Source organism: Euleptes europaea, chromosome 9 (assembly GCF_029931775.1).
Source record: "Euleptes europaea isolate rEulEur1 chromosome 9, rEulEur1.hap1, whole genome shotgun sequence".
Classification (NCBI taxonomy): Eukaryota; Metazoa; Chordata; class Lepidosauria; order Squamata; family Sphaerodactylidae; genus Euleptes; species Euleptes europaea.
Window position 1 is genome coordinate 59,741,873 of NC_079320.1, and position 21,971 is coordinate 59,763,843.

The 21,971-nt window shown below is 43.2% G+C and overlaps 1 protein-coding gene across 1 annotated transcript in view; it reads right to left on the reverse strand.

Annotated features, from left to right (window-relative positions):
* Positions 1-3,214: 3,214 nt before the first annotated feature.
* The window catches only part of IRF2 (interferon regulatory factor 2), a 41,011-nt gene continuing 22,254 nt past the window's right edge, over positions 3,215-21,971 (reverse strand). The window contains exons 2-9 of the mRNA XM_056855910.1: positions 18,009-18,101; positions 16,056-16,155; positions 13,678-13,854; positions 11,779-11,825; positions 10,251-10,365; positions 8,486-8,650; positions 6,135-6,181; positions 3,215-4,031 (exon numbers count right to left, since the gene is read on the reverse strand). Of these exons, the coding sequence (XP_056711888.1) occupies positions 3,717-4,031; positions 6,135-6,181; positions 8,486-8,650; positions 10,251-10,365; positions 11,779-11,825; positions 13,678-13,854; positions 16,056-16,155; positions 18,009-18,095 (1,053 nt within the window). The 5' untranslated portion in view covers positions 18,096-18,101 and the 3' untranslated portion in view covers positions 3,215-3,716. The remainder of the gene's footprint in view (positions 4,032-6,134; positions 6,182-8,485; positions 8,651-10,250; positions 10,366-11,778; positions 11,826-13,677; positions 13,855-16,055; positions 16,156-18,008; positions 18,102-21,971) is intronic.

Below are 21,971 nucleotides of genomic sequence, written 5' to 3' on the forward strand. Positions count from 1 at the left end.
GCACCCCCCCCCCAAAAAAAAACACCTTCCCCAGCACTCACCAAGTGTTTTTAGAAAGTGGGCATGGCCAGGTGGAGCTTTTGCCTATCAGGGCTTCTGATTGAACATTGGAGATCTGATTGGCTCTAGATTTTATTTTTAAGTTGCTTTGACAGTAGCTGTCACTACAGCACGAGGATCTTCTCTGCACGACTGAAGATATGATGTGTGTGAGCAAGAAAATATTGTTTTAAACAATATGTTCATTTTAAAATTGTTTTCCTGATAAGAAGAGCTTTGGCCTGAAAGGTTGAAGAGTTACTATTAGTTATGCATAGCCTCACTCCATGACATTTTGTGGATGGCTCTGCCTCTTTTGGCCACCATTTTGTAGTTGCGCCCACCCTCTTGTGTCAGAATTCCAAAGGTGCCCACAGGCTCATAAAGGTTGGGAACACCTGCCCTATGTTATTCTATGGCCCCCAAACAGTGTAACTAGTCTGGTGTTAGAAATAGAAATTTGAGTCCGGTCTTGGCTACAACTTGAGCTTCAACACAGGCTCCCAGTACACTGGATCCCTCTTTCTTCCATCCTGATTTCTACGTACACTAGGAAAGGTATATCTTTGCTCCCCATCTTAACGTATCCCACCATTCTCCAAACCATAGTGCACTCAACAGGAAAGCTGGCATTTTGCTTCTCTCTGCTCCTTAAGGCCTCACACCTGAAAGACTAGGCACCTCTGCTCCAGTCAGTGGCGGGTCTGCTATGAAATTAATGAAGCTTAAGCTTTAGGGCCTCTAATCCCGGAGGGGCCCTGAAGCAATTTTTTTTAATGAGTGAATTTTTCAACAAAATCGATGGGAGTTTTTTTAAAAAGTGTTGTTATTAAAATAAGGCACTGGCAAACCACCCCGTAAACAAAGTCTGCCTAGTAAACGTTGAGGTGTGACGTCACCCCATGAATCAGTAATGACCCAGTGCTTGCACAGGGGACCTTTACCTTTTTTTATTAAAATAAGGCTATTTTAGTGATAGAATCATAACCCAATGGGTTGAAGTACTTAATATTGATCTTAGAATATAATCTAATACCCATTTCATATGGCCTCAAAATGTCCCTATAATTGGTCAAATTTTAAAAATTTCTCAGGGGCTTGCAGCACCCGAACCCCCAACTGTATGGGCTCGCTGAGCTCGCCAGAATCAATAGCCTGCATTTTGGCAGCTGGATCCTCAAATCCTTCATTGGTGCACGGCTTAATAGTTCTATAGCTCAGCCCTTAGGCTAGAGCCAATTGGAACCATAAAGAGACACCTGAATTCTTAATTCAGACACCTGAATTCTTAATTCAGGCTGCACTCGCTCGCTTGCTCAGTTTAACACCAAAAAACAGATTTTCACCTCTTTATCCTAACGAGCACTCTTTGATGCCCTTCTACTATTAGAGAATGAACCAATACATCTGCCATAGAACAACCCCATTGAAGAACACAACAGCGGTTACCTAGACCTTGTTGCTGGTGGAAAGAGGCTCACTGTATGGCCCATTTTCAAGGACTCCACTCCACCACCCTGTTCTCTGCCATTTCGGCCTCGAGGTCCTTGTAAGGACAGCAAGGCCCTTTGGACCTTGTTGGACGTTGCCCTATTGTTGCTGGTTGCGAAGGGGGCCCCATAACAGTTCAAGCTTCAGGGTCCCAAAAATGTAGGTCGGCCACTGGATCCAGTTGCCCCCCTTCATCTCTGTCCTTTTCCCCATTTCCACCAGTAGCTTACAAGTAACTCTTGCTCCAAATTGGAGTAACTCTGGCTGATTGATGCTGTGAGATTGTTCTGCTGGACACAAATGTGCTATTTATGCTTTTGAATTAGCGTTTGCTTAGAATAATAGCACAATTAGGACAATTAAGATAATAGCACAAATGTGCTATTTGTCTATGCTTTTGAATTAGTGTTTGCTTAGGATAAGCTTTCTCCTCCCTAATATTGTACCAAATTCCTCAATAAAGTCTTTATTTCTTTTTGAACCTTTAAATCTGGTCTGTGTTGTCCTTTTTTTGCTGAAATTAGTACTCACAGCCGCCTCTTTGGGTAAAAGATCATTGTTTCTTACTCCTTACACAAACACACAAACTATTTCCCCATGTTTGTTTAGACATATTTTCATGTTTTTGTGGGGGTTGTGGTAACAATGCCTGCATGCAGCCAGTACCTTATTTTATGCAAAATGCACCAGATATTTCTATATTCAGAGGAAAAAATAATCTGTAATTTTTAGCATGAGCAGAAATGAACCATCTCTAATGTTTCATACTCTTCACTCTGGAAACATTATCAAATTATTTTAAAATCCCAAAGACACAGAGTTTAAAAACTTAACTATATATAATATTTATTATCAATCCACAGGATAGTTTGATTGCTACATAAAGTCATTAAAAGCTATTTCACCTTTACAAATTGTAAAAAAATGAAAGAAAATGTGCCACAAAGATGTAATAGTTGCTGACAACCAAGACATTGATTTGTAAAATTATAAATTTGCTGTAGAAAAGATAAAAAAACCTGAAACAATTATATTCACTTTAGAATTTTACTTTGAATAAAATATTCCACTGTATAAAAAAATAAAAAAGCTTACTCTTGTTAGAATTAGAGTATTTTTTTCTTTAAACCTGGGAATTTGCATAATATATCTTAATAGATTTTCTTCTTCCATTGTACCACAAAGCTTTCAAGCATAGCAGATTAGACACGTATAATACAAGCATTCTTTCTTTTAAAAAATCTGTGAAATCTAAACAAGAATTTTGTACCTTCCTATTTAATTAGTTTTTCCATAGGCCAAGGCTACATTAGCCACAGTAGCCTTGAAAAAGAATCAAGTTGGAAGCAGTAGGAAGGAATTTAACAGTGCAGTCCTGTGCGGAATTACATCAGTCTAAATCGACTGATTCCAAAGGATTTACAATGCAATTCCAAACAGATTTCACACATGCCGAATAATGCACTTTCAATCCGGTTTCAATGCACTTTGAAGCTGGATTTTACTGAGCGGAACGGCAAAATCAACTTGGAAACTGTCGTTAAAGTGCATTGAAAGTGGGTTGAAAGTGCATTATCCAGCATGTGCGGAAATGAGAGTTACACTTTTCAAAGTCCACTGAAGTCAATGGGCTTAGAAGCGTTACTCTGTTTAGGACTGCGCTGCCAGGCCAGAGTAACTCTGCATCGGATTGCATTGCTGGTGTGCCATTAATTAGAGCAAAGTAATGAAAGGCCTTTTTTTTTTTTTGCAAGTGCTTTGTAATAAGGTGCAAAAGCAGACTGCAACATTGCTAGTACTGCGCTATGTACATATTCACAATAGATTATTTGTTTTAAAAAATCCAGCTAGTTCACATTTTCTCTTCCATTCCAAGGCTTTCAGTTTCACTGTGGCCTTGACGGCAGCGGTGCGGCAACTCCATTTGTGGGGGCTGTTGTTGGTCCTCTTGAAGGAGAACTGGAACCTACCAAAGTGGGCCTTCTCTTCCTGGGCTGGAACCTCGGGATTCCTTCGGGTTTCTTGTCTACATTCTGATGGCTGGAGTCCTGAGTTTGAAATGCTCCAGTACTGGAGTTGGACACAATCATGTTGCAAAGGCCCCCTTAGATCTGTTCAATGTACATTAGATGTGCTCCTCAAAGACATCACACACAAAAACAGCTGGGGACAGACCAGTTTATAGCTTAGCTGCTCTTGACTCGTGACTGGGTAATATCTGACGTTTTCTTAATGACGCTTGCCCGGTTTTCATGGTCTGGCCTGCTGCTGTAACTGGTAGATGCTGAACACATGATTTGTTGGAGAGGGAGGTCTGGGAAAGGCCACGGGCTGTTGTAAGGCAGAGGGGAGCTTTCTTCTTTGAAAGTAACCTGGAGGTCAGGCTTGTTGGAAGTCACAAAGGTAGCCATGCCAGGAAGTGGGTAAGGGGGGTTCCTTGTCGCCAAGTTGCTGTAGTACTGTTTGCTGCCAATATTTTCTTTTTGCCATTGAAGTTGGCCCTGTAAAAAGAGACGGGTCATTGAAAGAGACTGTTTTCTATCAGTACTAGTATACTACAGCCTTTTGTAAGTCCTCTGCCACATTAGACACCAGATAGATTTTGGGAAAAGATGGCTTTGTTGTTCCCTCTTCAGCATATTGGTGCCATTTTATGAGAACAGCTGTATTCTAAGTTAATTTATTTTACTGCACATGTAGGCATCATTTCCATTTCTTGGGCATGTAAGTTTATACCCAAACATGGAAAATGGGGAAGGGCTATAGTTCAGTGGTAGAGCATCTGCTTGGCATGCAGAAGGTCCCACATTCAATCCCCGGCATCTCCAGTTAAAGGGACTAGGCAGGTAGGTGATGTGAAAGACCTCTGCCTGAGACCTGGAGAGTTGCTGCCGGTCTGAGTAGACAATACTGACTTTGATGGACCAACGGTCTGATTCAGTATAAAACAGCTTTATGTGTTCAAAATTCCGAGAAAAAACTGTAAGGGCGTATATGTGTGTGCGCACCTGCACGCGCACACACTCACTTAAACAATCCAGCTAAAAGTGAATACTTTCCTTTACATCTGAGCCTACACCTGATTGCTGGAGACATATATCTTTAAACAAAGCACCAGTCCCAGATAAAGTAAGAGAGAGGGTGGGTTTCAGTCCCTACCCTGAGGTATTTTCTCCCACCTGAGTTCTGATACCAGAATGAATCTGTCAAGGAGTGCCAGCATGGTGTAGCTATCAGAGCGTCAAACTAGGATCTGGGAGACCAGGTTCGAATCTCCACTCTGCCATGGAAGCTTGCTGGGTGACCTTGGGCCAGTAAAATGGAGGAGAGGAGAATTATGCAAGCTACCTTGGGTCCCCATTGGAGAGAAAGGTGGGGTATAAATAAAGTAAATAAATCAATAAGGAGAAAAGCAGTGGACAGAGAAGACTTCAACAGCCCCTCTATGCTTTAAATTATCCCTCCTTTCTTCACACACTGTTAGTCAAGAGCCAGCGTGGTATAGTGGTTAAGAGTGGTGGTTTGGAGCGGTGGAGTCTGTTCTGGAGAACCGGGTTTGATTCCCCACTCCTCCACATGAGCGGTGGACGCTAATCTGGTGAACTAGATTTGTTTCCCCACTCCTACACATGAAGCCAGCTGGGTGACCTTGGGCAAGTCATGCTCTCTCAGCCTCACCCACCTCACAGGGTGTCTGTTGTGGGGAGGGGAAGGGAAGGCGATTGTAAGGCGGTTTGATTCTGCTTTAAGTGGTAGAGAAAGTCGGCATATAAAAACCAACTCTTCTTCTTCATGCATATGCTGCCATGACAGGTAATTTGGCCCATACACAAATGCTAACACTTTCCCAACAAGGTCCGTAGGAAGTGAAAGTGCTTAACTTTGGAAATTTCCAAAATTTGATTTCATTTCATTGCAAAGTTAAATACAAACATTAGCAACAGAAACTTCAGTGAAGCCATGGAACAAAACCTCTGTGCAGAACTAACTGTAGTAACTGATTTCAGTTGCACTGTTCTTAAGAAAAGAGGTTTCGAGAGATTCCTGGAGTATAATGTGGTCTGAGCAGCTCTTGCTACAACTTAACATTATATACTATATGCACTGGATCGCCCTCCTCCACACCACAACTCTTCCTGACGCAAGATGAATGAACTGAAGCATATTTGGGGAACAAAAGAAATGGGGGGTTGTGCATCATTTTGTGTCATTGGGTTGTGTGTGTGTGTGCACCATCAAGTCATAGTTGACTTATGGGGACCCTGTAGAATTTTCAAGGCAAGAAATGTTCAGAGATGGTTTGCCATTGCCTGCCTCCACACCACAACCTTGGTATTCTTTGAAGGTCTTCCCATCCAAATATGTGCCAGGGTCGACCCTGAGATCTGACGAGACCAGGCTAGCCTGGGCTATCAAAGCAAGAGACATCCAGAGGTGGTTGGCCATTGACTGCCTCTGTGTGGGCTCAGAAAGTTCTGACAGAACTGCAACTGGCCCAAGGTCACCCAGCAGGCTTCATGTGGAGGAGTGGGGAAACAAATCCAGTTCACCAGAGTCCACTGCGCTTAACCACTACACCACGCTGACTCAGGTCATTTGGTTACCTGTGCATTTTCTTCATCACTTGGGATGCTATCTGTTGTTTCACTCTCTGTGGAACAAAATGGGGATAAAAACAGAAGTTAATGTTATTCCATCTGAACGATTACAAACCAACTGGTTAAGAGTGTTAATCTCTACAGACATTTGAAGTCTTGCTTGTCAATAGCCAGGATAAACTGGGACTCGCTACAGAATTAAAACAGTTTTTTAAAAAATATTCTAGGTTACGCTTCCTCTTATACAAGAACGGACTCCAAGCCAGACCTATGAGGTTTATGCAGATCCTGCTCTGTCTGAGACTACTTGGGCAATAAAACATTGCTAGAGGAATAGTCACACAACCGAAACAGGACAAGAGAGTACCAAAATTAGAAAGATCTAAAGAAAAGCAGATGTAAAACAGTTTCTGTCTGAAGACTCAACGGGGAATTGATTTCTTTTTGTCAGCCTGTTAAAAGGCCAATAACTCTTTCTACTCCTCCCTGTAGACGCTGCCTTTGTTACAGAGCTCTGTAACCGTATTTGTCACAGTATTTTTCACATTTCTTTGGCTTACATCCAAACCAGCACCCACACCCAAGCAGCAATAAAACTCATTGGGCTTGATAACTTTTATCTAGACTCCCAGCCTCAAGGACATGCCATTTTTAACTCATCACGTGCTAGCATCCTGCCGTGTTTTCCCTGAGCTGAGCTTTTGTCTTTCATATGCTAGAGCTTTAACAATTCTTCCCCATTTAACTGCCACAGTTCAGGCCGGATGTCAGCCCATGATTCCTAGATGCAGCAGCATGACCAGCATCAGCAGCCCACGGGGGGAACATTCGTTGTTCTTCTGGACAAAGCCCCTTTCCTTTCTGCTTGGTAGCTGCACATATCCCTATCTCATACAAGGCAGCCTGTACCACTTGAGCTTTAGGGTTAGGATCCAAACAGCTACCACACATGGGACTTCCACAGGCACATCAGGGCTTTCTTAACCCCCTGTCCCTTCACAGCAGCCCTTTGTGTTCCTCCAGTACAGACAGAAAGTAGAAATTAGGCAGGTGTTTGGTCACATATGCAGGAGCTTTATGGTTCCCCCCCCCCCACCACACATTACCCTCAGAGTTTAGAGAGAAGCCTGGAAGTGACATGACACACCGAGGCTTGTGTAAATAAGAGGCCAAGGATCAGGTCCACCAGAGTGTTTCTGCCCACAGAAGGATTTCTGGCCACAGAGCACAACTTCCTTGCCTCCCCACACTTGCTGCAGCCCAAAATTCCCGTCAAAAACACTGTTCCAAGGAGTCTCCAGCCCACCAAGTTACAGAATTTGGGGCTGCAGTAGGAGGGGGGAGGTGAGAAAGGCATGCTCCACAGGTGGCCATTCTTCTGCACGTGAAAATTCTCTAGTGGATCCCATCCATTGCTGAGGACACAGGGCTCAGAGCTCCTCAGGAAAGGCAGAGAAGCCAAAGGCAACCTTAAGGAAGGCTTCTAGTGGTCCAGTGGTTAAAGGCTTCTGTGTCTCTCTCCCACACCTGGGAGCCAACAGGGTTGATCCAAGCAGCATGACAATGCTGCTCCAGCCATCTTGTTTGAGGGCTTCCTAGAGGCACCTGGTTGGCCATTGTGTGAACAGACTACTGGACTTGATGGACCTTGGTTTGATCTAGGGGGCTTTCTTATGTTCTTATGTTTACACTGGTGAAAGAAGGGATCCCCTCTGACCTCTGAAAATGCTATGCTGGGGATCCTAGGACCTATGTGTGCAAAGGTCATGAGGGATGGGGGCTGTAGTAAAAGAAGGAAACTGGCTGAGATGCTGCCCAAAAAGCTGGGTGATTCCAACCCATTATGCACGATGATTCATTCACTGGCATGAAGCCCCCTACTCTGAGTTTAAAAAACAATTTGCTATGCAAGAAGGCAAGGAAAGCTGTAGCTGCTACACACGAGTAAACATGAAGAATCATACGAGTGATGAAGCCCTTGACTTACACCTTCTCTCTTCCTCAGGGCTTTAATAATTTCTGCAAATTGAAAAAAAACCCAAATCCCTTTTTGTGCTTTGCTCTTAAAGAATTATATTAAAGAATTATATACACATACAGTGAGATTTTCTGAACACATTTCTTAAGGATATGTTCAATTTTAGATTTATATTTTTATCTCAGTATATTATGATAGTGTTAAGTTTTGTGTCAGGGGAGGGGTTAGCGGGATGCCAGTGTTGATCAAAAGCCTTTCCCTGGAAGTGTCAATAGAGCCCCCAACAATGAGAAAATAACACAGAGCATCTCCTAAAAGTTCAGTGAATGCAGTGACTTAGGCAAGGGCTCCAGCTCTTCTCCTGGAGAAGGTCACTTACCAGCATAAGAGGAGACGGGGGAGATCTGTAGTGGGTATAGCTGACTCATACTGCTGGGCTGGTCATCAGACTCCGTAGTCACCTCCACTACTTGGCAAACATCGGGGGGGTTGGGAACTATCATATGATCATCAGGAGCACCCTCAAAATGCGAATCTCCTATGACTTCGTACGATAACGAGAGGGTTACGATGATTACATTTCTTCACACTAACCAAAAGCTTATATTACAGCAACCAAAAGAACTGGGATGGAACAGAGTAATTTCCTAAAACGAACAGGGAACTCCTCCTAAAAATGGTGTAGAGACTTCACGTCTTAACTGGGTTTTGAAACTAGGAGCAGAACTAAAGATGATGGAGAATTCGTGGCCGCCATAAGTTCTCCACCAGCATTTAAGAGTCTGCGAGGCATTTGAAACTATTGGGCCTGTGGTGCAGAGCCTTTCTCCCCCCCGCCCCCCTGGTCAGCAGTGCCAGATTTATGTATAAGCTAAACAAGCTATAGCTTAGGGCCCCACTCTCTTGGGGGCCCCAAAAAAATTTAAAGGAAAAAAAACTGGATGTAATTTCCAAAATATAAGATAAAAAACAAATAAAATAAAACCTACATACAGCAACAGTGTTTTGTGTTGTGTAGGCTCCTATGATGTAAGTAATGGTCCCCCCTTGCTAGCCTGCACCCTAAAATATCTCTGGTTTGCTCACTTCTATATATAGGGTGCCTACATTCTGCATGGACTGGTTGCATGGCAACATGTAGCATGCAGCTGCAGACTGCAGTGCAGCACAGTTGAATGTAGGTCAAGCTGTTGTACCTGTTATCTGGACATATAAAGGGACCCATTACCTTCAATAGCTTAGGGCCTCATCAAACCTAAATCTGGCCCTGCCCCGGTGCCTTTTCAAGTGCCCCCCTACGGCTCTTTTGACACTTGAATAGGAGCAAGGGGCTTTAAAGCGGCAAAGCACTCATGGCAGCTATGAGTTCTCCATCAAGTTTAGTTTGGCTCTAGGGCTTCATCTTCAAGGAACCTAGTTTGTGTTAATCATGGTACAGATACATTGCATATTAATCATGATTAAGGCCAACAAGAGAAGTAAAGGAGAAGGGAACTGAAGGGAGCACATACTCTCAAGGAGGGAGGACTCTTAACTTACAAACCATGATTTGCAGGGAGCTAGATTAATTCAGGGAAGGGGGAAATTGCTGCACAATCTGAAACATTACTTTTTGATGTAGATTAAACTATAATTAAAGTAGCCTTTTGTATATTACCAGAAGTATTAATTACTTTCCTTATCTTAAAAAGCAAGTGGGAGACACAATAAGTTTGACTCAGCACAAGTTGCTACCCCTGTCTTTTTCTTGCATTTCAGATTGTACAAGAGCTCTAGCACAAGCAGAAATTTTGCACTAGATCCAATTCTATAACTACATATGAAGCCATGAGATTCCTTCCTTCTCTGTTATACCACTCCTACAATCTGGATATCCATACTAGTTGAAGGGATTCAGGGAGCTGTCCAAACTCCTGTCTATATTTTTAACTAGTGGCAGAAACTACTATCCTAATCTATTCCACACAAATATTTGTTGCCCATATTTCCCACCGTTTCTAGTAGCTTTTACCAAGAAGTTCACTAAGCGATTTCAAAATGAGAAACACAAAATGAGAAGCACAATGATCATTCTTTCACTTTAGCGCTAACCCAGCAAAATTGAACCTTTCTTCCCCCAGAATGAAAACAAAATGTGGACTCACCTACAATATTTATTGTACTGTCAACTTCTGTTTTTATCGTGGGAGATAAGCAGTAATCAGAAAACCCCTGACTTGTTCCATTACTTAGTTCACAAGATGATTCCTCTGGTTCTTGCTACAGAGAAAATGTTTGGAATGTATTAGGATCATGGAAGGATGGGGAAGGGATGGAGTATTTGGAAGCACTGCCTCCTTTCATCCCATGGTTATCCTCCATGACCCAGGCTCTCACTGTTTCATTAACATGCCCTCTTCAACAATTTACTGGATAGCCAAACTAAAGCAGATTAGTGTTTCAAGCTTTCCAAAATCAGAGATGAAAACTGCAATCCTTCCCTGCCTTCTTCGTAAAAACAACTGCTTGCATATGTAAAAGCAACCTGCAAAATTTACAGGGTGTCTTACAAGAAATGTTAATGCCTGGCCTGTAATGGAAAAAAACACAGCGGTTTGAGTGTGAGGTGCTGCCTCAGATGTTTATTAAACATCTATCATTAACTTTCCAAGTACAATGACATTGTAGGAGCTGAAAGAACGGTGACTAGGTCATAGCTGCACCACCTATAATCTGCCAAATGCATTCTGAGGTACTCATCTGGTCCCTGAGAACAAAACATGCAGCTTTCTATTGGTGAGAATAGCCATGGGTTTTGTGTTTCAATTAGGGATTTTCTTAGTTCTTCTCTTCCCTATTTGAATGATCAAGGGGAGGAGTAAAACAAAGCATTTACTTCACTGTGCTTCCCCCATTCCCCTGTTCAAGATGTTATGATTTTCAAAATGTGGACTGCCTGAGAATAGAACTGTAATTGCATTAGGGCTGAATTAACAGTCCTGACAATATACTGTACAATGACACATTGCCATGTGTCATCAACACTATGAATTCAGCATGCAAAGGCTGTTCAGCATAACCTAAAAGAGATCTCAATGTGATGCATATTCCTCTTTTTGCCATTAAAAGTCTTGGGATAGCAGTTCACCACTTGTGTGAGTATGTGGTATGTGAGTATGTGGCAGCATCAAGTTGCCGCTGACCTCTGGAGATGCTGTCAGATTTTCAAGGCAAGAGATGTTCAGAGGTGGTTTGCCGTTGTCTGCCTCTGCCCAATAGGTAAATACAGAAAACCAGATATACCAGTCACTGGTTTTAGGATAGTTCCATATCAGAACCAGGGAGCAAGGGAGTGGTAAAACTGTCTTTCTCGTGGGGCATGATGTGACATATGGCTATATTACCTAGTGGTTACAGACACTATGGAAAGGGTCACGGCCACTGTTCGCTCCAGCTGCTCTTTTAAGAGCCTTGATTCCTGTGACAGACTTGCACAGCTGCATTTTGCAACTAGTCTTATCAGGAGGGTGTCAACTGAGAGCACTTGCTGGGGGCGTGGTATCATCTTTCTACAAAGAGCACAAAGACATAAAGCATTCAGACAATTTGGGGGTCACTTCAGCAGGAGCTACACCACTGGTGTGCCAGAGAACCTCAAATAGTAACATCTTTGCCCATGAAATGAAAAAGTACCTTGATCTGTTTCGTTTTTTCTTCCTTCTCTGTCTTGAGTTTCTTTCCTGTATAAATGCAAGATGTGTTTTTTTTTTAAACAAACATTTCCTAAAAGCCTGACCAATTTTGCCCAACTCAGAAATACTCAGAATACTCAGAAAGCTTTTCCAAATAACAGAAACCTGCCCATAATACTTTTGCTCTTACTTTCTTTCTAGGCAGTGCACATGGCTTCCCCTCTTCCACTTTATTTTCACAACCATCTTGTGAGGCAGGATAAGCTGAGATGGGAGCGGTTCAAGATCAGCCGATGGCCAAGTGAAGATTAGAACCAGGTCTCTCTGGTCTGATGTGCTAACTGCTCCACTAAGAACCAAGCACTGCTCCAACACATTCTCTCTCCATTTCAATGGCACTTGAGTTGGACGTGCAGGCAAACTACAGTGAAATGCGGCTGTAAGGTACCGGAAGCATTTTGTATTTCGGAGTTGTTGTAAAGTTTAATAAACTATTTCCCCCAGTGCACCCATCTTTTTTTTTTCCCCTTTTCTAGTTCTGCTTACTGGTATGGCCCAGTGTGGGGCTTTGGTACCAAAAGCTGCAATTAGTGAGGCAATTATAAGTTGTGACAGCTTGTCTTAGAATACAGCTTTGTTTAGCTTGCAGTACTCACTTATATTAAATCCAAACGTCATTTCCCTGAAATGTTCTAAACTGGTTCATGAATTCAGACCAGTTTTATACACACGCGTGGGATGAGCAAAATCTGGTTTTAGTCCTAGTCTCAGGACATTAGTTGTAGCTCATGCAGAACTAAGTAAAGGTCCAGAAAAGGTAATGTTTTAAGATTGCAGAGAATAGCAGCGAAACACTCAGAAAAAAACAGAAGAAACGGTGCAACCCCTAGGTTAATTTGACTAAGCTCTAGGATATTTTTCAGTCCAATAGCCAAAGGCTCCCCACCCTCCACCCACATTTCCTTGACCTTTTAAATGTAGGGCCAATAAAAAGGCAGATGATTAAAGGCAGATGAGTCTTCCTTGCAATTGGTCATGGTACAAAGGTAAAGGTACTCTAGTGGTTGCAAGGTTGTTTCCTCACTGCTTACCCCCCTACTGTCAAAGGGCTGGGGAAAAAGATCACATGCAATGCCAGTAGTCCTATAATACTATGGTTGAGTATCCCTTATCCGGACTGCTTGGGACCAGAAGTGGTCAGTATTTTGGATTGTTCTGTATTTTGGAATATTTTGGAATTTTTGTATATACATAATAAGATATCTTGGGGATGGGACCCAAGTCTAAACACAAAATTCATTTATGTTTTACATATACTTTATACGCATAGCCTGAATGTAATTTTAAACAATATTTTAAATAATTTTGTGTACACTGAACCATCAATGGCACTGCTGAGGGTCTGTGAGTAATGCCAGCATGCCGGCTCAAAAGGTCCGGTTTTTGGATCAGTCCGGACACTGGATGTCCGGATAAGGGATACTCAACGTGTAATACTCTTCCCCTAGGTGGGATGAACACCACAGGGGCATTCCAAATTAAAAGGACAGGGGCAGGCAATAGGGGGAGACTGAGGAGGGTAGAAGAAGTTGTCATACAGTACTCGGTGGAGAAAAGGATGGGGCTGGAGCAATCTGACTTACCTGTTCATCTGAAGACAGTTGCCTATTATTGTCTCCAAGAGAAATTGCAGAACCAACAATATTTACACAATCATACTGGAGGTTTTGCAAAAACTGTACCTTTTGTGACATAAACAGCTGTTGGTTACCCTAACTCTTCCTTACACAATACAAGAAGCAACACACAAGCAGCATGGTTTCTGGCACTCTGATTTGCAAGGTATCTGCCCCCTTCAGCAAACCAACTGCTAGACCCACAATATTTCTCTCTTATCTACCTTTTTTTGATGGCCTCTCCGATAACGGCAGCATCCGGTACACTCTGAACGCATTGTTTCCTTTTTTGATGCTTTTGTCTTTGACTTCTTCAATATCAGGTAAGGAGTTCATAGCACATCGGAAGTTTGCCTTCCATGTCTTTGGATCGACTTTGTCAACTCCTGGCTGGTACTTCCCTAAGGCAGAAGAAAACAAAGAATTTCAAATGCTGGGCTTTGTCTTTTCAGTTGAGGAGAATGCTCTGACAAGAAATGTAATGTCAAGGCTTAGCTGTATAGTGGAAAACTTCGTGTGAGACAATGCAACAAGGGCAAAGCGAGACAGCAGGAACTGTGAAAAAAGATTGCAGACTGAGATCATTCTAATAAAGACATGAACTGCTTTATATCACAAGGATAAGGGCTTTTTTGGCCCTGCCCCCGGCCTGGTGGAATAGTCTTCCCGGTAACATCAGGGCCCTGCGGGACCTTAAGGAGTTCCACAGGGCCTGTAAAACGGAGCTATTACACCAGTCCTATAACTGAGGACAGCCGCAAAAAGATCCATCTTTACTGGCCTCCCCATCCTGCCCCCATCTTGAAATCTGGGGGGCTGACCTGCTGGCATTTGTTGCTGTGGCACCTAGGTTTAGTTATGGCCATCTGAGTAGGGTTTTAATGGTTTTAATAATTATGGTTTTAAGGATGTACTGGTTTTATACATTGGATGTATTTATTTCTTAATTATTGTTATCCGCCCTGAGCCTGGCTTGCTGGGGATGAGGGCGGGTTATAAATTTGAAATAAAATTTAAAAAATAAGGCACTGTTGGCAATAATCTACCACAGCTGTTCTTACACAAATTCAACTAAAAATGGTTCGCTACTAATTTAGAAAATAAATCTTCCTTGTGATTTATTTTGAAACCTTACCACAATGTTAAATAGACTGATCCAGGAGGCATCACTTTATGAGGAAACCTCAGTGTGAATTGGGCTTAACGTCAAGCATGTAAGTAACTATTAGCTCGAGTACCTGGAGCAAGGACAAATTAGCTCCAGGCGTGTGCTTTCTAAGACACCCCAATTTGCAGGCAATGTCATCATGGGCCCAGCCTCTTACAAATTAATACAACCTATTGCCGAACTCAACTGTTATGAGGGCCGGATATGACATAAATATCACTTGGTCGGGCTGGGCCATGCCTCGCCAGCCCAGATTGAGAGTTGAGGGTGTGTGTGGCTGCCTCAGCTGGCTGGATAAGAGCTCTCAAGGAGCTGGATCCAGCCCTTGGGCCTTATGTTTGACACCCCTGACCTATTGCATAAAGCTGAGTGAGCTTTTGGCGTGCATGTGTCAGCTTCGGTGACACCAAAGACCTCCTGCACGATTTTGCAAACGTTTCATGCCTTATCGAAACTTGGAAACTGAAGTGACTCATAGTCAGTCTTTTCTCTGTGGATTAAGTTCTGGAGTTAATATCCTTGGAATGAACTTCTCTCGCCTTTGATTGCCTTTCTCCTGTTTCTCCTGCACCACTGGGAATTGCATGTGTTCTGCAAAAAGGGTTAATGATTACTTTTGCTGGTTATTAAGACACTGCAGCTGTAGCAAACAGTTTTTGTGTACAATTTACTGCAGAACATTTAACTGCAAACTGCTTGGGGCTGTGCAGTTAGTAGGGAAGGCTTTCTGTATATGTTCAAAGACCTCTATTACTTAGCTTCCTTGGGCCAAGCCCCTGACCAAGAAACAACTTCTGGAGCTGATCCCCACTCTGGATGGGATGGGGATAACATTCTCCTTCAACAACCCCCGGGGGTGATGTGAAAGACCTCTGCCTGATACCCTGGAGAGCTACTGTCCCTTAATATCAAGATACTGGCTCGGATCCACCAGAAGATTTCCGCATATGCTAGGGTTCCTGTGCAAGCAGAAGTGTGGAAAAACCTCACATTAGTCCTAAGTTTATCACAGTGTGTCCCAAACTGCTTTTCTGCTTGCGCAAGATGCTTTGCCAGGTATTTCTTGGCACTATAATATATAGGGAGGAAAGCACTTGGTGTTGCATGCGATCTTGTGCACGCGGAATGATACTACTTATGTCTCTGCCTGCGTAGCGCTTGATCCAAACTTTTACAATTCAGCTGAGATACTCTGAACCCTTTGAATTTACAACATTTGACCCATCATCAGAGAGCGGGCACCGGGTCACTTTTTGATGCGCATCTGACTCTTTGCAGTCACAGATGTAGGCATGAGGCTACTTCCCTTCCAGTGGAAGTAGACACAAGAGCCCCATGTATTAGTTGCACTACAGATGGGAGGCAGGATCAGGGTGATCACATGAAAAAGCAAACTAGAAAACAGTATTACTGAAAGGACAAAAAAAAACTAACCCGTGTGAATAGCCCAGTTTCTAAATAAAGGTGCATCTTTTTCAACATCCCACCCATGTCTTGCGGCATGCATCCATGGGATCTGAAAAATCTTCTTTTCCTGGAAAAGGAAACAAATGGGAAACATCAACAATTATTAACCTACAGACTGTCTTAAACAGCCTGAACACACATGACCCACGCTGAAGCTAATCAGGCCTGCATCTGGTCAGTGCTTGGCTGGGAGCCGAAATGGAGTTCCTGATAGATGGCCTTGATATCCTTGATGGGGGAAAAAAGGCAAGAGATTAAAGTACTAAGTCAACAAGCGATCTGGCTGCGACATCTGTCACCCCATCGATCGCCAAGGTTGATTCGGCTGATCTGGCTAGCTAGGCGGGTGTCCCCTAACCTCCCTCACCGCTTCATGTGCGTCCCTCCCAAAGCTGTGCACTTGGTGGAAGAGGACGACCATCCCAGATAGAAGGAGTGTACCGTTCTTCGGTCAAGGGTAACATTAGTTTTCAGTTACATAACCTGGATGGCCCAGGCTAGCCCAGGGGTCTCAAAACTGCGGCTCCAGAGCCGCATACGGCTCTTTGGCCGGTTGAGTGTGGCTCTCCAAACTTGGTTCGGAGCCCCTGCTCTTGCGCCCACTTGCGCAGGCAGCCGGGCTGCGGAGCCGGCGAGCCTGAGAGAGATAGAGAGCCGGAGAGCGGGCGCTCTGTCTCTCCCCCCCCCCCCGCCGCCGTGGAGAATGGCCGGGTCCCCCTTTCCCTTTCCCTCAATGGTTGGGAGGCTAAAGCCTCCCCTCCCCTCTAGCCGCGTGATTGCTGGGTGGGTGCCTCGGCGGCTCCTGCCCCCCCTCCTATCAGCTGTTGGGTGGGGCGGGCTTCCTTTGGTAGACCTGGCCTCCGGCTGAGTCCCATTGGGAGGCCATGTCTACCCACTGGCTTTCTTGGCAGTAGACCTGGACTCGAGGAGGGGAAAAAGTCCCCCTTCAGAGGCCAGGTCTACCAATTGGCTTCTATGGGCCTCTGGAGGCCAGGTCTACTGCCAAGAAAGCCAGTGGGTAGACCTGGCCTCCCAATGGGACTCAAGCCGGAGGCCAGGTGCACCAATAGGCTTTTATGGCAGTAGACCAGGACTCCAGACGAGGACTCTGGATGGGGAGGGGGAAATGGCAGGGACTTACAATTTAATTTTTATCAATAAATAAGATCACTATTAAGTATGATATCAAGTTTTATTCAGTGTACCTATAGTTTAATTAAGACTTAAAACTTTAATTAAAGTGTATTAAGTTAATAAACAGTGTACCTACCTATATAGTTTAAGTTTAAGAAATTTGGCTCTCAAAAGAAATCTCAATCGTTGTACTGTTGATATTTGGCTCTTTTGACTAATGAGATTGCCGACCCCTGGGCTAGCCTGATCTCGCCAGATCTCAGAAGCTAAGCAGGGTCAGCCCTGGTTAGTATTTGGATGGGAGACCACCAAGGAAGTCCAGGGTTGCTGTGCAGAGGAAGGCACTGGCAAACCACCTCTGTCAGTCTCTTGCCTTGAAAACCCCATAAGCCAAAACGTCCCCAAAAGACATACCACCTCAAATATGATGTGTATGCATTTAATCACATTCCAATCAAGGTACTGTTGGTTGCACATTACTGAGATTATAAAGGAAGCATTTGTACTGTTCGTGGCATTTTTATTTCTGAAGCCCTTATTATTTGCCTAGACCCTTTGGGATGAAAATATACATGCCTGAGAGACTGGCTATAACTTGCTCTGAGCACACATAATATTCTGCAATATAAAATTTTAACAACATAAAGTAAGCCTTTAACTTCTAGGCATAACTTCTAGGCATCAACTAACAGGTCAGTTTAGAATAGCCCCCAAAGCCCTAAGAGTAGCATCCAAATCCAATGTTTTTTTAAAAAATCACTGTTTGAAAACGCAGGCATGCCTCACCTCATTTAGCCATTTGAGACCTGGGATTTTGTTTGAGTGTATTTGCTCCTCCAGCCATGGCCGCATCCTCATTCTCTCCACTGGCATTTTGACCTGGGTAGAAGAGAAAGCACTGATAAATGATCTCCCGGTTAGACAATTAGACCTGTTTCTCTTTAATGGCAATATTCAACATCAAACTGACAACTTTGGTAAATAAAGGCCCAGCTCATTCATAGGACAAGCCCAACAAAGATGACGGCAATGACCGTCTTCCCATTTGGCTAAACTTTAATCTACAGCAGCAATCTTTGGAACAGAGGTCCTCAACCTTTTTGAGCCTGGTACCTTTGGAATTCTGCTACAGGATGGTGGGTACAATCACAAAATGGCTGCCACAGGAGGCGGAGCCCACCACAAAATGTCAGGTAGTGAGGTTATGCATAACTCTAATAGTAACTCTTCAACATTTTGGGCAGAAGGTCTACTTAACGGGATGCCTCTCAAAATGAACTATTTTCTTGCATATGTACAGTTTACCTTCAACCACATAATTGAAGATCCTTGAGCTATAGTCGCAGCTGCAGCCAAACACAATTTTTTAAAAAGAAATCTGCACAGCCAATCAGATCTCCATTGGCCAATCAGAAGCCCTGCTAGGCAAAAGTCCTGCTGGCCCTACACACTTTCACAAAACACTTGGCAGATTTCTCCCAAGTCCTGAGGAGAAATTTGTGGAAATTGTCACAACTCTATAAATAAGGTTATATATGAGGTACTGGCATCTTTTCTTTTACAAAAAAAAGGCATTGCTCAAGAGTACCCGTATGTGTACAGTTAACAATTTCACCAAAATTTCAGCTAAGGCTACACCCATGTCAAAATTAAAAGTTAAGCCCTTTTCAAAGCCAGATTCCAACGGGAGAGGTAAGCGTATGCTTTAAACTCTTTGCAGTAGAAGGCAACAGTGCTTCAGCGGCACTTCTATGCACATTTATTGGGAGATGGGTTTTATTACAGTGGGTTTTTAACTACCACACCTTTTTTTTTAGTCTGGGGTGTTCTATTGTTGGGAAAGCTCCTATTTTTCAGGCTGTTCTTTTAGTCTGATATGCAAAAAGGTTGGGCTAACGTTGTTTTTAAGTTGGCATTTTAAAGAATTCAATTGGTTTCTGAAACTTTAATATGCTGTAGGTTGCCTTGATTACAGTTTTGAAGAGAGACAGGGCATAAATATTTGAAATAAATAAACATCAAATTCAATGGGATTTACTTCCTAGTAAACCTGCATAAGATCAGGCCGTAATCAAGTGCACTCTTAATTGGAGATGATCCATTGAACTCACTGGGATTTATTTTCAGTAAACATTAATAGGTGCAGGTTGTAAAGCACTTTAGACTTTGAGCTAAATGATGCCAAGTTGCTTTTATTTCTTTGTTTACACTACAGAAAGGAGGAAATCATACATTATATGTGTTATATACCATAAGGCTGGACAATAAGCAAATAATACTATGCATCAGTAAAAAGAAAGCAGTGTAATTTTAGATGGCATATATTGTATGTAAATGTTTTCATGAATCAGGAATGTGCTAGCCTTTAAGTGAATGTTATGTCATCTTTCAAGAAAACAGTAAAGCATGCTACGCTGGTGAGATCATGGCTAAATAAAGAATTGAATTCAGGGTAAATCAACAGTTACACCTACTTACGCTACATTGCATACCAACAACAATAAAGTCCCCTGGGAATCACTAAACTGTGTTGTCCTTGCTTGGTCAACATATTGCCCAAAAGAAAAGAAACCAATCACTTATTAGGCCATTGTACTATCCAAAGAATTCTGATTCTCATGGTTAGATTTGCATAGCTTGCCATGGCATTCACCATTTCTGTATTTTCTAGCTGCTTAGGTCAAGAGTTTCAAAGCAACTACTGCTAAAGATGGCAAACCATCTTTGGAGGGCTTAATTTTCCAAAATAAATTCTTCCAAAAGAAAATTAATTTTCTTCCAAAAGAAAATTAAGGCTGCAATTCTAAGAACACTTTCCTGAGAGTAAGACCCGTTGAATAGCATGGGACTTACTTCCACATAGACATGCTTGGGACTGCTCCCTAACACCAGGGGCTCCTCAGATTGATTTCAATGAACTTAGAAGGATGTAACTCTGCCTACAATGGCACTGTAAACTTGTCAATTCACACGTAAACCCTAAATATTTTCAGCTCTTGATGCAAGTGAATACAAAGTATATTTACATGTGTGTGTACATGTGGTCCAGCAAAACAGCATTTTCAAAAGCAATAGTATGAACAATAGCTGACTGTTCTACACTTTTAGATATTGGGAAATTGTATATTAATTGCATGAGAGCCAGAGTGGTACAGCGGTAAAGGAGTCGGACGAGGACCTGGGAAACCCAGCTTCAAATCCCTACTTGTGCCATGGAAGCTTGCTGGGTGACCTTCGGCCAGTTACACACACTCATCCTTGAGCCTGGATAGTATTTGGATCGGAGTCCTCCAAGGAATACCAAGGTCATGATGCAGAGGCAGACAATGGCAAACTGCCTCTGAATGTCTTTTGCCTTGAAAACCCTACAGGGTTGCCATAATTCAGCTGTGGCTTGGCTGCAAAAAAACAAAAAACCAACCGAGGAAAAGGCTGTTTGGTCATCATTCTTTCACAGGAGACATTTCTAGGAATGTTTGCTGGCTAGTAGCCATGGGCAAAACAGTTATGGTTAATAGGACTATTCCATTTCTGACATTATTCTTGATTGATCTCTATGGCAACCTTTAAGCAGACTCTGTGCTGAAGGAAAAGAATGACCAGTATAGGAGACAGGCAATGGCAAACCACTCTTGGGGAGAAAACTCCAGCCCCCAACACTTACCAGGCCAAAGCCCAATGGCTTAGTGAGCCAAAGCCTAACATGGGAGTGTGGGGGGTTCTGCAGCAAGACTCAAAACTGTACTGGAGCTAAGGGAAGTCTGTAATTTGAGTTAGACCTTTTGTACTGAAGATTCCATTGTTTTTCCAAGCATCTTCATGACAGCCGAAATGTGATACTAGAAGCAGCACTGATACATGAAAATAAATTAGCAACCTGATAGCTGAGTTAGGTAACAGAAATAGAAGCTTCTGTTATCCCTCAAAGCCAGCAGCCCAGAATTTCTTCCTTTTGTCCCGCAAAGGCAGCAGGGGGTTATACGTAAAAGCCTGTTGCACAATCTGCTGGAATTACTACCTCTCCCTCCATGAAGGCTTACAATGCCATCTTAAGCAGAAGTACCTCTTTTTACGCCCACTGACTTCTATGGTGTTAGAAAGGTGTAACTCTGTATAGGATTGCACTGTTAGTCCATGCCAGAATTGTTACCACAAGACAAGCAAAAGGCTGCCTTCCATGAGCCGCAGCAAAACAGGCCAGCCTTTTCCTATCAAGATGCTCACTCAAAAAACACTATAAAGTTTACAAATGCAGAGCCCTTTTTGACACATCCTAGATGGAATATTTTTCCTTCACTGGACAACAGCCTGTTCTACTGGAACACCAATAATAAGTGAAAGTTCTTGCTACCAGTTCCCATTAGCCGTAAGGGCTCAAACTCTGGCGCAAGTCCCTCTCTCTGGGTTGGGCATGGGGCTGAATGACCTGACACAAAACTTCTGGAAAGGTAGCACGAAGTTCCAAAGGAGGAGAGGATCCTGAGACAAGCTAAGCATTCCTCTCCTGCCAGCTGAGATCTGGTCATGTAGCTGCTACTGCATCCAAGGCAGTACCGAGACAGGCCAGGTGTCAGACAGCAGGTGAGGACAAATCGCCAGAGGGGAAGGCACCTGTGGTAGCCAGAACCACATCCTTCCCTACTCAAGTTTCAACTGAAGTTTCACTTTGTAGGCACCATCTTTTCTGGGCTTTGGAGGGTTTTCCTGCTCCGGTGAAAACTGTCTTTGCTTATGCACTTCACTGGGTAC